General features: G+C 46.0%; 1 protein-coding gene across 1 annotated transcript in view; it reads left to right on the top strand.

The window, feature by feature from the left end:
• The window catches only part of fmnl1b (formin-like 1b), a 21,063-nt gene extending 8,958 nt beyond the window's left edge, over positions 1–12,105 (top strand). Inside the window, 20 exon segments of the mRNA XM_037691272.1 lie at positions 346–427; positions 705–781; positions 2,590–2,683; positions 2,913–2,987; positions 3,415–3,572; positions 3,574–3,742; positions 4,120–4,221; positions 4,298–4,487; positions 4,769–4,915; positions 5,917–6,041; positions 6,109–6,311; positions 6,385–6,619; positions 6,688–6,756; positions 7,688–7,768; positions 7,849–7,978; positions 8,266–8,429; positions 8,506–8,607; positions 8,676–8,756; positions 8,832–8,946; positions 11,979–12,105. Of these exon segments, the coding sequence (XP_037547200.1) occupies positions 346–427; positions 705–781; positions 2,590–2,683; positions 2,913–2,987; positions 3,415–3,572; positions 3,574–3,742; positions 4,120–4,221; positions 4,298–4,487; positions 4,769–4,915; positions 5,917–6,041; positions 6,109–6,311; positions 6,385–6,619; positions 6,688–6,756; positions 7,688–7,768; positions 7,849–7,978; positions 8,266–8,429; positions 8,506–8,607; positions 8,676–8,756; positions 8,832–8,946; positions 11,979–12,079 (2,500 nt within the window). The 3' untranslated portion in view covers positions 12,080–12,105.
• The last annotated feature ends 1,298 nt before the right edge of the window (positions 12,106–13,403 follow it).

Genomic DNA, 13,403 nt, shown 5'->3' with positions numbered 1-13,403 from the left:
ACTTTTAGGTTTTAGCTAGCCATTTGCTAACTAGCATTTGGCTACTTTTAGGTTTTAGCTAGCCATTTGCTAACTAGCATTTGGCTACTTTTAGGTTTTAGCTAGCCATTTGCTAACTAGCATTTGGCTACTTTTCAATCGTGTTTTACTACTTGTACGTTTTGTTTTTGTTTAGCTATCCATTTGCTACCAACAGCTTTAGACAGCATTTTGTAGTTTTAGCTTGTTTCAATACTTGTAGTTAGCGTTTTGCTACTTTTAGCTAGCATTGTTTTACATTTAGCTTTCAGCTTGCCTTCAGAACTCAGCGGTATGTTGTCGAAGAATGTTTTGTTGTTGAAACAGGCGAGGTCAGAGGAGCTCTCAGAGTCAGAAGGACGACGTTCATCTGTGCATCATGTGTTTACGGGCCATCATGAACTACCGGGTAACAATGACCTTTGACCTTTGTGTTGTCACAAACAGAGGAAATGAAGGGACCACTCTTTATTGAAAATAAAACTAAAATAAGTTCAGTGTTTAATTACAGAAGACAATTTTTATCATAAAATATTGATCAAAAAGCTAATTTAAAACTGTTTGTCCAAATAATCTGCAACAAAACAAAAAATCTACTGGAATTTAAAATTAAAAACTTGAGTTGTATTTAAACGGTTTAGTTTAAATTCTCCAGCGAGATATTAAATGAATTAAATTTCTTTCAGTCGGGGTTCAACCTGGTGATGAAGCATCCGAGCTGCGTGAACGAGATCACCCTGAGTCTGAACGACAGGAACCCGAGGTGAGCCCCTCCAGAACTGAAGACTCGGACTCAGTAATTATTCAAACAGTTATTTACATTCAAACTAAATGAAAAACGCTCATTTTCAAGGTGTTTTGGGACAGATTCATCTTGTTTTAGTCGATAATTACATTTTAAGAGATTCACATTAATTGATTTTTGTAACTCTAAATATTTTAATATTAATTTGACCGTTAGCTGAAAACAGATTTATGATTAAAGTTCTTCTGACGAGGAATAATTTTAATTTATTTCTTTAGCTCCAAGTCACAACAGAAGTCGTCTCAGTTCACTGAACAGAAACATTCACACACATTTTAAAAGTCAGTCAGTAAAACTGATCTCAAGAAGCAGCAGATTGTGTTGAATCTTCACTTCATCACAGTCTCTCATCCTGAGCAAGAACAGAGGAGACAGTGGGAAGAAAAACTCCCTTTAACAGGAAGAAACCTCCATCAGAACCAGGACCAGGACGAGCGAACTGGCTTGTTTGAGAGAACAGGAAGTAGAAACAGACAAACACAGAATGGCAGGTTCAGGTGTGGTTTCTATAGTCCAGGTGTGGTTTCTATGGTCCAGGTGTGGTTTCTATAGGAGGAAAGATAAAAAAAACACGTTAAGACAGAAATAATTACAAACAGGGAGAATAGAGCAAGTAAAGAACTCCGCAGAGAGAGAACATGTGGTCAGTTTGTCCTCCAGCAGTCTAAGCCTATAGCAGCATAACTAAGAGATCGCTCAGGAAACCCAAGTCAACCCTAACTATAGGATTTATGAAAAAGGAAAGTCTTAAAACTGGACAATGTGTCAGCCTCACGGACAGAAACTGGAAGTTGGTTCCACAAGAGAGGAGCCTGAGAACTGAAAGATCTTTCTCCCATTCTGCTGCTGGAAACTCTAGGAACCATAAGTAAACCTGCAGTCTGAGAGCGAAGTGCTCTGTTAGGAAAATATGGAACAATAAGATCTGTAATATAAGATGGAGCTAGGTTGTTGAGAGCTTTGTAGGTTAGAAGTAAGATTTTCTCTCCCAGTAACTCCAGTTAAGACTCTGGCAGCAGCATTTTGGATCAACTGAAGACGTTTTAAAGAATATTTGGACACCCAGATAATAAACCATTGCAATAGTCCAGTCTAGACGTGACAAATGCATGGACCAGTTTTTCTGCATCATCTTTAGATCAGATGTTTCTAATGTTAGTGATATTACGCAGGTGGAAGAAGGAGGTTCTAGTAACGTTTTTAATGTGGGGGATAAAAGACATGTCCTGATCAAAAATAACACCAAGATTTTTAACATTAGAGCTGGAGGACAGATTAATGCATCTAAGGAGGGAGAAAGACTGAAACATTCATTCCTAAGGTGCTCAGGTCCAAAAACCAAAACCTCAGTCTCGTCTGTGTTGTCGTATATAAGAGTATTGGTCCAAGCACTGAACCTTGAGGAACTCCATGACTAACTTTGGTGTATGAAGATTCATTATTTATATTTACAAACTGGAATCCACCAGATTAAGATGACTGGGACCACTTTATTAAATTGTTTCTGTTCCTGTTGGCCCAAACTTCGTCCCTTAAATCAAACATTTTCAATTTTTACTTGTTTTTCTCTGAACCGTTTTGTAACGGCTGCTGTCGATTCATCTTCCGTTAATAAGTTCATCCAGAGTTGGACCAGAAAACCTGTCTGATCCGTTTTGATGATGTTTGATTTTAAACAACAGAAATGATGAATTTCATCTTAACAGAACCGTAGAGGAGTAAACCAGGTCCAGTTTGTTGGTTGAAGTAACGTCTCGTCTTGTCAGGACCAAAGCTCTGGTTCTGGAGCTGCTGGCGGCCGTGTGTTTGGTGAGAGGAGGCCACGACATCATCCTCGCCGCCTTCGACAACGTCAAAGAGGTCCGACTGGTCGCTGTGGTAAACGCGTTGGGTTGGATGTTGGTAAAAATTTGTTTAAAAGCTTCCTGAAATATAAATAAATAAAAAACAACTCTTCATGCGGGGCGGTTCTGCTTCACTCAGGTCTTCTACCAGAGGTCTGGGTTCTGAAGGTTCTGTTCAGTATCTCAGCTGTTCTGCTCGTTTGGACACTAAAGGAGAAAGTTCTGACCCGAGGTTTATTTTCCAGGTTTGTGGAGAGAGACGTCGCTTCGAGAAGCTCATGGAGTATTTTCACCATGAAGACAACAACATCGACTTCATGGTAAACATCTGATCTTTACGTTTGTTTCTGATGTTCAGGAAGGTCCAACGGACCTCCATCCACATCAGTTTGTCCCAGTTTGACATCCTCATGTGTCCTGCTGTCCGTTCTGTCGTCCAGACGTCCAGCAAACTGAACCATCTCTTAAGACGGTCCACGCCTTTTTATGATTTGTAGAACTCACAGGCAAATCACCCTCCCTCCCATCCCTTCAGAGGGTTGTCTGTTAACCTGGTCAGCGTGTGAGGAGTTGATCCTTTAAGCTGTTTTCTGATGATGGAACGTCCGTCTAGTGCAGGAGGACATTTTGAGTCCAACAGGAAGTGGTTCAGTGAAAACAGCAGAAGAAGAGACGAGTTCAAAATCAGAGCTAAAACCTGTGATTGGTCTCCGTCAGACCCGGGCTCACCTGCGGTTCTGATCTCAGGTGGCCTGCATGCAGTTCATCAACATCGTGGTCCACTCGGTGGAGAACATGAACTTCAGAGTCCACCTTCAGTACGAGTTCACCCGACACGGTCTGGACGACTACCTTGAGGCAAGCGTGACCTTTGACCCCCGGTCCTGGATCTGTAGGTCCAAACTGACGTTGGATTGTTTTTCAGAGGTTGAAGTTCACGGAGAGTGACCGGCTGCTGGTCCAGATCCAGGCCTACCTGGACAACGTGTTCGACGTTGGAGCTCTGCTGGAGGACGCCGAGTCCAAAAGCAACCTGCTGGAGCACCTGGAGGCGCTGCAGGAGCACAACACACAGGTGGACCCCCCCCCCCCACACACACACACACACACACACACCTGCTGCCTTCTGCATGGGTTCGTTTAGGTCCGGTGAGGAAAAGGTCCTGGTTAGCTCAGAACTTGATGTTCATGTCGAGGCAGAGCCAGCCTGAGGTCCACGGTCCTCCAGAAGAGAAACACTCGTGTTTTTACTCGACCCGCCCCCTGAAAGAGCCGGAGGCAGCAGGAGGTCGAGAGGAGGGACCAGCTCATCGATCAGTTTGTTGACCTTTAATGACCTTTAATTCAAATAGAATCCATTTAGTTCAGTTCAGGTCGTTTCGTGGAACAAACGACGTGAGAAGAGTCCGACTCTGCTCGGACCTTCAGCTTCACGTGTCTTCGTTGTTCCAGCTGAGCTGCAGGCTGCAGGAGGCCGAGAAGGAGGCGATGGACAAAGTCTCTGAGCTGGAGAAGAAGCTGCTCCACACCAACAAGGAGGCGGAGCTCCTGAAGGTGCAACATCCTTTGGTACTGGGTTCTGATTCTGGTCTTCAGAGAATGTCTGAACCCACCTCTCTGTGTGTCGCAGGAGAGTCTTCATGAGTCCAGCTCCCGGCTCCAGAACCAAACTCCAGAACTGGCTGGGCTCGGGTCTCTGGAGGCCTTGAAGGAGCTGCAGCTCGGCGTTCAGGTTCTGGTGGAGCAGGGTCTCCTCCGGGTGGAGCGCTCCACCTCTGGACAGCTGGAGGTCCAGGTGGTCCATCAAGAGATCCTCAGAGGTCAGACGGTGCAGTTTGACTTTCATCCTCTAGTTTTCCACAAAAATATTCATAAAGTCTGAAATGTGGGTCTGCGCTGATTGTAAACAAAGACTGGACCTGGAAACATTCGGCTGTGGAGGTAAACAAATACAGCCGAAGGTTTAACACGACCTTTCCAGTCACTTCAGCTGTTTTTGTAGCTAAACGCATCAATAGTTGTCACCAACTTGAACTCGTCGACGCAAGATGGACTTTGTTTCCTGTATGAAAACTTCTGACCAAACATTTCATCATTGCAGGTGAAGGAACAGAAGCTCCTCCTCCTTCCTCCTCGCCACCTTCAGTTGAAGCTCCGTCTCCCCCACCTCCTCCCCCTCCTCCTCCATTAGCTCCGCCTCCTCCACAGCTTCCAGGAAGTGGTGTGACCCGGCAGACGGCGTCGACAGGTTGGTCAGTTTTAAAGTTTTAAACTGAAATCTGTTTTGTCTGCTCAAAAAATAAAAAACTTTAAATGAGATTCAGTTTTTTCCAGAGTTTAAAATATTTAGTAAAATATTTAAAACTCCTGAAGATCAAAGATTGTTGTGATAATTTAACTTCTTAAGAATGTTTTTTTTTTGTAAACCTTGAAGAACTGCAGCCTTTTAGATCTTCTCAGACTCGTTCTGCAGTCGGGCCAACAGGTCCACGAGGAGAACCCAGACCTCCCAGTCCAGAGTCCTGGTTCTGGTCTCGTTCCAGTGGGACGAGTCTTCAAACCCCCTGCAGGATCTAATCTAAAACGAACTTTTACTAATTCTTTTTTTTAACCTTCCTTGTTGTCTGCCACCATGAAAGACGGGGGATGATGTAATTGTCTGTTAGCAAAATATCTCATGAACATTGGATGAAACTTTCAGAAACACATTATCGGCTGCTTGAAGTCGACCCTGTTCAAGATGGCTGCCACAGCTCACTGATCTGAAACACAAACCTGCTCCAGCTCAGCTTTACAGATGATGAGCTGAAGTTCGGTGTGGTAGTAGCCGAAAGTCGTCCTCAACAGAAACTGAGAACTTTGAGCTTAGATCCGTTCCTTCAGCTTTCTGTCAACAACAGATAAATCAGCCGCTGGACTTGGACTCCTGCTGGGGGCTCTCCTCTGACAGGAAACACTGGAGTCTGAACGCCTCGATGATGGTCCTTTAAAAACTGGTCCAGGTCTGCACACGGGGAGACGACAGGTTCCGATAAAACCAGGTGAATTTCCAGCGCGTCTTGTTACGAACACTCGGAGTTCAGCGAGACGACGACAGAAACTTTAACTTCGAGTCACCGAGTCCAGAGAGAAGCTGCTTCTGCAGAAACTCTTCGGTTCTTGTTGGGTCCAGAACTTGGTCCGTGCAGCCGTCCTGAAGGTCGACAGCAGAAAGACGTGAACCTGAGTGTTGTTGTTGTTTTCTTTCAGGCTGTAAACAAAAGAAACCCATTCAGACCAAGTACCGGCTGCCGCTGCTGAACTGGGAGGTTCTGAAACCAGATCAGGTGCCGGGAACCATCTTCAGTGAACTGAACGACGAGCTGGTCCTGCAGGTCGGGTCAAGGTTCTGATTGAACCCAGAAACTCTGATCATAAATCAACGAGCTGGTTCTGTTGCAGGAGCTGAACATGGACGCGTTTGAGGAGCAGTTTAAGACCAAAGCCCAGTCCCCCCCTGTGGACCTGGAGACCCCCAAGAGGAAGATGACCTCCAAGTCTCCCAGTAAAGCGGGTCTACTGGAGCCCAACAGGGCCAAAAACCTGGCCATCACTCTGAGGAAGGAGGGGACGTCCGTGTCGGACATCTGCAGCGCCATCGAGACGTACGTTTGAAACTTTGCCTCCTCCCTGCCAACGGCCCGCCGGTTCAACTCCGACCTCTGCTCCACCCCGCAGGTACGACCTGGAGGCGCTGAGTCTGGACTTCCTGGAACTCCTGCAGCGCTTCGTCCCCACGGACCAGGAGATGAAACTGATCCAGAACTTCCAGGCCCAGGGCCGGTCTCTGGACGAGCTGAGCGAGGAGGAGCGCTTCATGGTCCGCTTCGGTCGGATCCCAGGGGTCTCCCAGAGGATCCGGACCCTCACCTTCATGGGGAACTTTGTTCCGAGCGTCCAGAACATCCAGCTGGTGAGTCCAGGTCCAATCGGACCTCCTGGAGTCCCTTTGATCTAAGATTAAACCAGAATCTCTTCCAGCAACTGAACGCCGTCATCGCCGCCTCCATGTCCATCAAGTCCTCTGACAAACTGAAGAAGATCCTGGAGGTGAACACGTTTGTTGTTTGTTTGTTTTTGTTGTTTGGAGCTCCTGACTGAACAAACATTTAGAGGTTTTTATCTTTCCCTCTCAGACGTTTTGAAATTAGACGTTAAAACCTCTTCAAACAGACGCGGGCGATCATGTAACATCTGTCAGCAAAATATCATGAAGCGCTGGAGGAATATGAATAAAACTAAACATGCACTCTTACATCCAATTCAAGATGGCTGCCACAGCTAACCAACCTTAGCCAAAGCAAAGGTTCTGACTCGGTCCGGTTTGCAGATACCTGGTGTGGTAGTAGCTGAGAGTCCCTCACCCACACTCCGAGTGCTAACGGAATAACCTCGTTTCAGCCGGACAGTTCACTAAACTCACATTTTGTAATCCAGTAACTTTAATCCAAGCGATAGTGTTTTAATCTCAGTTTATGCGGTCATAATAAACCTGGTGAGGCTCAGAAGTCCCAGCTTTTCACCAGCCTTGAACGCAGCATTTGTGAATCTGGAGAAAGTCTCAGAAGTGACACTGACCGACAAGTTGATCCGGCCGCAGCAGGTGATTTGTGCAGTTTGACAAGTGGACTTTTGAGACCAGTTCATCATCACATGACCTGAAAGAGCTCAGTCTGCTGAGGACGACTCTCAGCTACTACCACACCAAACTTTAGCTCTGCATCTGGAACCTTAAGCTCTCTTTGTTTTCTACAGGAAATTAGCTATGACGGCCATTTTGAACTGGTTTGACTCCATTGGCAGCAGTGGGAATATTTTGCTAACAGAACGCCATGATCACCGAGGTGGTCGTGGTAAAACGTTTCATAGCTAGTTTTGTTTTTAACACTTTTTGTGTCTCGATCTTTAAAAGTTAAAACGTTATTTTAAATATATCTATTTGAACTCTTATTTTGAAGGAGATGTTTGTTTGTGACCTCAGATTATTTTGGCGTTTGGAAACTTCATGAACAGCAGCAAGCGAGGCCCGGCGTACGGCTTCCGCCTGCAGAGTTTAGATCTGGTGAGGAACCGGACCGTTCCTACAGTTTATCTGTGTGTGTTTGGGTCGATGAGTTCTTCCTGTTCTGACCCGTCTCCCAGCTGCTGGACACCAAGTCCACGGACCGCCGGCAGACGCTGCTGCACTTCATCGTGAGCACCATCCAGGACAGATACCCGGAGCTGCAGAGCTTCCACACCGAGCTCAACTTCCTGGACAAGGCTGCGCTCGGTAAGCCCTGTGACGTCACACGGGTCAGAACCTTCAACAGAACGGGCCTGGAGGGCCACATGTGGCTCCAGAGCCGCAGGTTGGAGAACCGCTCGTCAGATTTAAGTCAGCAGGAGAGAAAACAAACGATGCGTTCACTGTCAGAACAGAGTGTCGGTAAATATCAGTTGTTTGCTAAAACTGGTACAAAAGTTTTCAGTCCTTTAAAAACTCTGTTCAGAACCTTCATGACGAGGCGGTCCAGTTTGGTTCTGCAGGATGAAAACTAAAGTTTGGCCCGTCTCTAGTCTGGTTGGACAGTGTGCTGCTGGACCTGAAGGATCTGCAGGGCGGGATGGAGGCGATGAAGACTCAGGTCCCTGCAGAGGAAGATCCTGCTGTCCTGCAGGACTTCCTCCGCAGGAACTCTCAGCTGCTCGACTCTCTGATCGCCGACGGCAGAACCGCTCAGGTCCGCTCCAGTAGAACCCATTATGTCCACGCCAAGCGGTCCGGTTCTGGTTCTGAAGTGGTTTTTTGTTCCGCAGGAGGTCTACGAGTCAACCGTGAAATACTTTGGAGAGGATCCTAAAAGCAGCCCGCCCACCGTGTTCTTCCCGGTTTTCGTCAGGTTCATCCGGGCGTTTAAGGTCAGAGGTCAAAGGTCACCTGGGGTCAAAGTTCTGCTCACAAATCGGGTTTTTCTTTGTTCTGACAGCAGGCCGGGCAGGAGAACAAACATGTCCTGGTCTCTGAGGTGCCATCGACTCCAACTAAACCTGAACCCACAGGAAACCAGGCGGTGAGAGTCTGTTAGCAAAATATCTGAAACCACAAAAACGTCCAAATAAACCTGAAGGTTTTTCTGCTTCAGGGTCCGCTCAAGTCCAGACTGCCTCAGATGGACGTGATCGCCGAGCTGAAGAGGAGACAGGTGTCCTCTCAGGTGAGGGAGGAGAAGGACGGCGCCATCGAGGACATCATCACAGGTGAGAGGAAGACGTTCACGCAGCTTCACATCGAGCGCGTTAATAAAACTCCTCGATCCGGCAGTCGCAGCTAGCTAGCAGCTAGCAGCTCGGATAAAAACGTCGCCCTTTCTTTCTACAGCTGATGTCACAGTTCAGCCTCATGGACGACAGGTTTTATGGTTGGTCATATTTCTGGGCTTCAGTTTCTCTCTGAACATCTGGAGCTCCAGGCTTTAAAACCACAGCAATGTGAACTCACACACTCCTTACCCTCCTTCCTGAGGGTTCAGAGATGTTTAAAGGGATCTTCGACTACTTGCACACATTGGCCTGAATATGTTATTTGACTCGTGAAAACTCCGAAAGACTTAAAAATTTATATGTTTATTACATTTTTCATCTGAGGACGTCGCCATTATTTCACTGGTGCAATGCATTCTGGGGCGATGACGTACAACGGTTGTAGTAGAGACAAATGTTTATTTTGTATTAATCCTTAAGCAAAATAGGTTCATTTGAATTCAATTCTAAAATACTTTAATTCCAGAGGAAAATTAAATGATAAATTAAATTCAACTTGTGATGTTTAGTGTAGTAGCTCCGGCACTAATCCCCATTAACCTTTAACCCTCTTGTAATGGGTCCCCGAGGCTCAGGTGATTAACCTGTCTAAATAAAAGTTGAACGAATGAACAAAAAATCAGCGCTGATGCAATTAACTCACAGCTAACACTGTTAGCGCTGATGCTAACACTGTTGGATTCTTCCACCGTTAGCTCTGGCGCCAACGTGAACGCCGAGTCATTCCCACGCGCTCTGGGTCAAATTAAAGGCTGATCGTCAGATAAAGCTGAATGGAGCAACCATACTCTGTCATTTACCCAGAATGCAATGCAGCGTTAATAAAATTAATTTTTTACAAATTATAAAAACTAAACCTACAGTATTTTACAGTCTAGTTTTAATAGCTGAAGTAATTGTTGATCCATTGTTCCAACTGGTTTGAGGAGTGAAGCTGACTGGAGGTCAGGTGTGGACAGCTGAGCGTCGGTCCATGTGTCTTGGGAGAACTCGACCCAGTGGAACACAAATCATTGTCCTCTCATCCGAGGATCTTCTCCATGGACACATGGCCCAACGTCTACACCTCCAGAGAGTCTGTCATGTCCATCAAGGTTCACAGGATTTACAGCAGAGTCGGCTTTACTTTAAACACTAAATACAATTTGGTCATTTGGGGCAGAGCTTTGTCAGTTTGACAAATAAAAATTATTTTGAATATCTGGGATACAATTTTCAATTTAAATATCTAACTAGGTTCAGTCGGGTCCTCTGGGTTTGTTGAAACATGGGTCTGCTGTGGGGTAGAGGACATTTACAAACCCACCCACACAGACCAGTATTTGCAGTTTGACTCCCATCACCCTTTGGAGCACAAGTTAGGAGTCATCAGGACTCTGTACCACAGAGCAGACAGCGTCCCCGCTAGCTCAGGAGCCAGGCAGAAGGAGAAATCCTACACAAGACAGGCTCTAGAGCAATGTGGATATCCTAACTGGGCCTTCCTGAAAGCAGAGAAGAAACCCAAACAGGACTCCAGTCAGCATCAGGTGAAAAGGAGGAACCCAGACCCAGACCAGTGGTCATTCCATATGTTGAGGGAGTATCAGAGAAACTGAGACGTTTATTTTCTAAACACGACGTCCCAGTGGCTTTTAAACCCCAAAATACATTAAAGACTGGTTCATCCCAAAGATCCAGTCCCCCGGCACAAACAGAGTAATATTGTGTATGCTGTTCAGTGTCAGGAGGGTGATCAGTCTTACATCGGGGAAACTAAACAGCCACTGGCCAAAAGGATGGACCAGCACAGAAGATCAACATCATCAGGCCAGGACTCTGCGGTCTACACTCATCTCCAGGTCAGAGGTCACTCTTTCAGGGATGAAGATGTTCACATCCTGGACAGAGAGGAACGATGGTTTGAGAGAGGAGTAAAGGAGGCCATCTTTGTGAAAAGAAACCGTCCATCATTAAACAGGGGTGGAGCCTCCAGGTTCAACTGTCCCCCTCTTACAATGCTGTGATTGCTAGTATCACTCAGCCCTCTGTGAACAGTAAACAGCCATCAGGTGCTAATGATCCATTGTTAGGCTGATGGTCCTTCTTGAGCATGTGATCAGCTGGTTTTGGTTGATCCACACTGAGAAGTAAGTTTGTTGCAGCTCCTCAGACTGAAGAAGTCCTTTGGATAAAAGATGAAACGTTTCAACAAGAATCTGTCCAGAGGACCTGACTCAGTCTGGTTAGATTATCACACCCAGATTAGCAAATAAAAATTGTAAAAAATTAGTTTGTCATAATTTCTAATACTGAGCTCTGCAGATATTTATGAACTTTTGAAACTGGCCAATACCTTCACTGGGATCTTGATCAAATATTGACTCCAAGACCTAAAGCAGCAGAAACATCCAAACTAACGGGCTGTTAGCATCAAACAGGAAGCAGGTGTTGTACCCAAAAGTGTTCAGGCTGTGCGCTCCTGTGGTGCCTGAACACTTTCTGGTACAACACCGGTCCTGCTTTTAGAATCGAAGAGACGTCACCTCTTTAACAACACTTGATGAATTAACTCATTTATAAAACATCTTTACATTTTCCACACTTACTCTGTTAATCTCGTTTTGTGCGCCCCTAAAATAGGTCCGGGATGTACCAAGGCTTTGTAATGGTAGTTCTGCTTGGAGTAAAAAATAAAAATTAAAACGTTCAGCGACGGTCCAGTTCGAGAAGTTCTGCTTTAGACCGGATGAGAAACTGTCGCGACATCTCCACCTACTGGAGCTGCTCAGGTTGGAGGTTCTGCTGCTTTGAACGGAGAACAGAAACTTCTAGAATAATGTCAGAGTCAAACACAATCTGCTCTCTTAATCCCTCATCTGAATTAATTAATCTGCAGCAGGACCACTGAGGACTCACAGTAAACATGCGACAGCTTCCTGGTTTAAACGTCAGCGTTTACCTGCGTCAGATGTCTGGTCTCTCCTCAGATTTACGGAACCAGCCGTACAGACGGACGGACGGCGTTCGGCTCAGCTCCAAGTGGAAGCGGGGTCAGCAGCTGCAGGTTTCCTCCGACATCTCCCTCTGAGCCGCTGCAGCTTGTCCACCTAAATATTTATTCTCTTTAAGATCAGCAAAATAAAATATTTTGTACCGCGGCTCGTTGTGTTTTTCTTCAAGTTGGTTCGACTGAAACTTTTCATCTGTGGTTTTCCTCCCTCTTGATGACATCACAGCCAGGGGCGGAGCTATTGTTTAACCTGCCAATTAAAGGACCAAATGTTTTCTTATTTAAAGCTTTTTACAAAAAGTATCTGCGGTTGGTTCTGGATTCGTTGAACCCGACCCAGTCCAATTCATTCAGAACCAGAACAGACGGAGTCTTTTATAAGAAGTTTCCATCCTGAGCTTCAGATTAAATTAAATTTAAAGATATGGATCAGTGGATTTACCTTCAGGTTCTGCTGCTTCAGGTTCTGACCAGAGAACCAGAACTTTAGAGACGAAAATAAAACCATCCATCTTGTCCGTTTCTTCCTTTCTGGGACGAGAGGGTCACTGGTGCCCGTATCCAGCAGTCACGGTGGGACAGGTGGGGGACACCTGGACACCTAGGGACAATTTAGAGTTACCAATCAGCCTAACATGCATGTTTTTGGTCTGTGGGAGGAAACCGGAGCCCCCGGAGAAAACCCACGCAGCACGGAGAGAACATGCAAACTCCACCCAGAAAGGCCCCTGGACCAGGATTTGAACCAGCAGCCTGCTTGCCGAGAGGAAACGGCTCTACTAACTGAGCCACCGTTCTGCCCAGCCTGAAAATAAAAAGACAAAAATAAAACTTGAATCCTGCAGGAATCAGCTGTTCAGATGGTCCTTTTGGACGACACAAACATGATCCGTCACTTTTAAATAAATTGTTTTAGCAGCAACAAAAGTTCAAATCTTTAACGAAGTAATAAAACTAGACGATGATTCACATCTGACTGAGAAAAGTACCGTTGGTTTATTCCCTTTAGTTACGAATTATTGTTAAACATTCTAAATGAGCTCCTCCTCGTCGTGGAGGAGTTTTTGAGCCCGACTGACCCGAGGAGCTCTGCTGTCGGGCCCTGGGGGTCTCCGGCAGGTTCTGGGTGACGGGCCAGACGCAGCGGTTCTGAAGACTCACGGACAATAAAACAAGCTCAGTGTCGTGGGAGAGCGAGCGTCTGCTGACCGAACGAGCAGAAGAAAGCATTCAGCTTATTCAGCTCCCTTCAGCTGTTCACACTCGGCTCGCAACAGTTGGCGATGAAACAGTTTCAGCTGTTTTCAGCTAAAATCACTCAGCAGCAAGCGTTCTCACTGGATCCTTACAGGAGGTGACCCCTCCTCCCCGTCCCGCCCATCTTTTGGTCATTTGTGCTGAC

Source organism: Nematolebias whitei, chromosome 17 (assembly GCF_014905685.2).
Source record: "Nematolebias whitei isolate Nwh7 chromosome 17, NemWhi1, whole genome shotgun sequence".
NCBI lineage: Eukaryota > Metazoa > Chordata > Actinopteri > Cyprinodontiformes > Rivulidae > Nematolebias > Nematolebias whitei.
The sequence above is the reverse complement of the archived record's forward strand: the minus strand, read 5'-3'. Positions and strand labels throughout refer to the sequence as shown.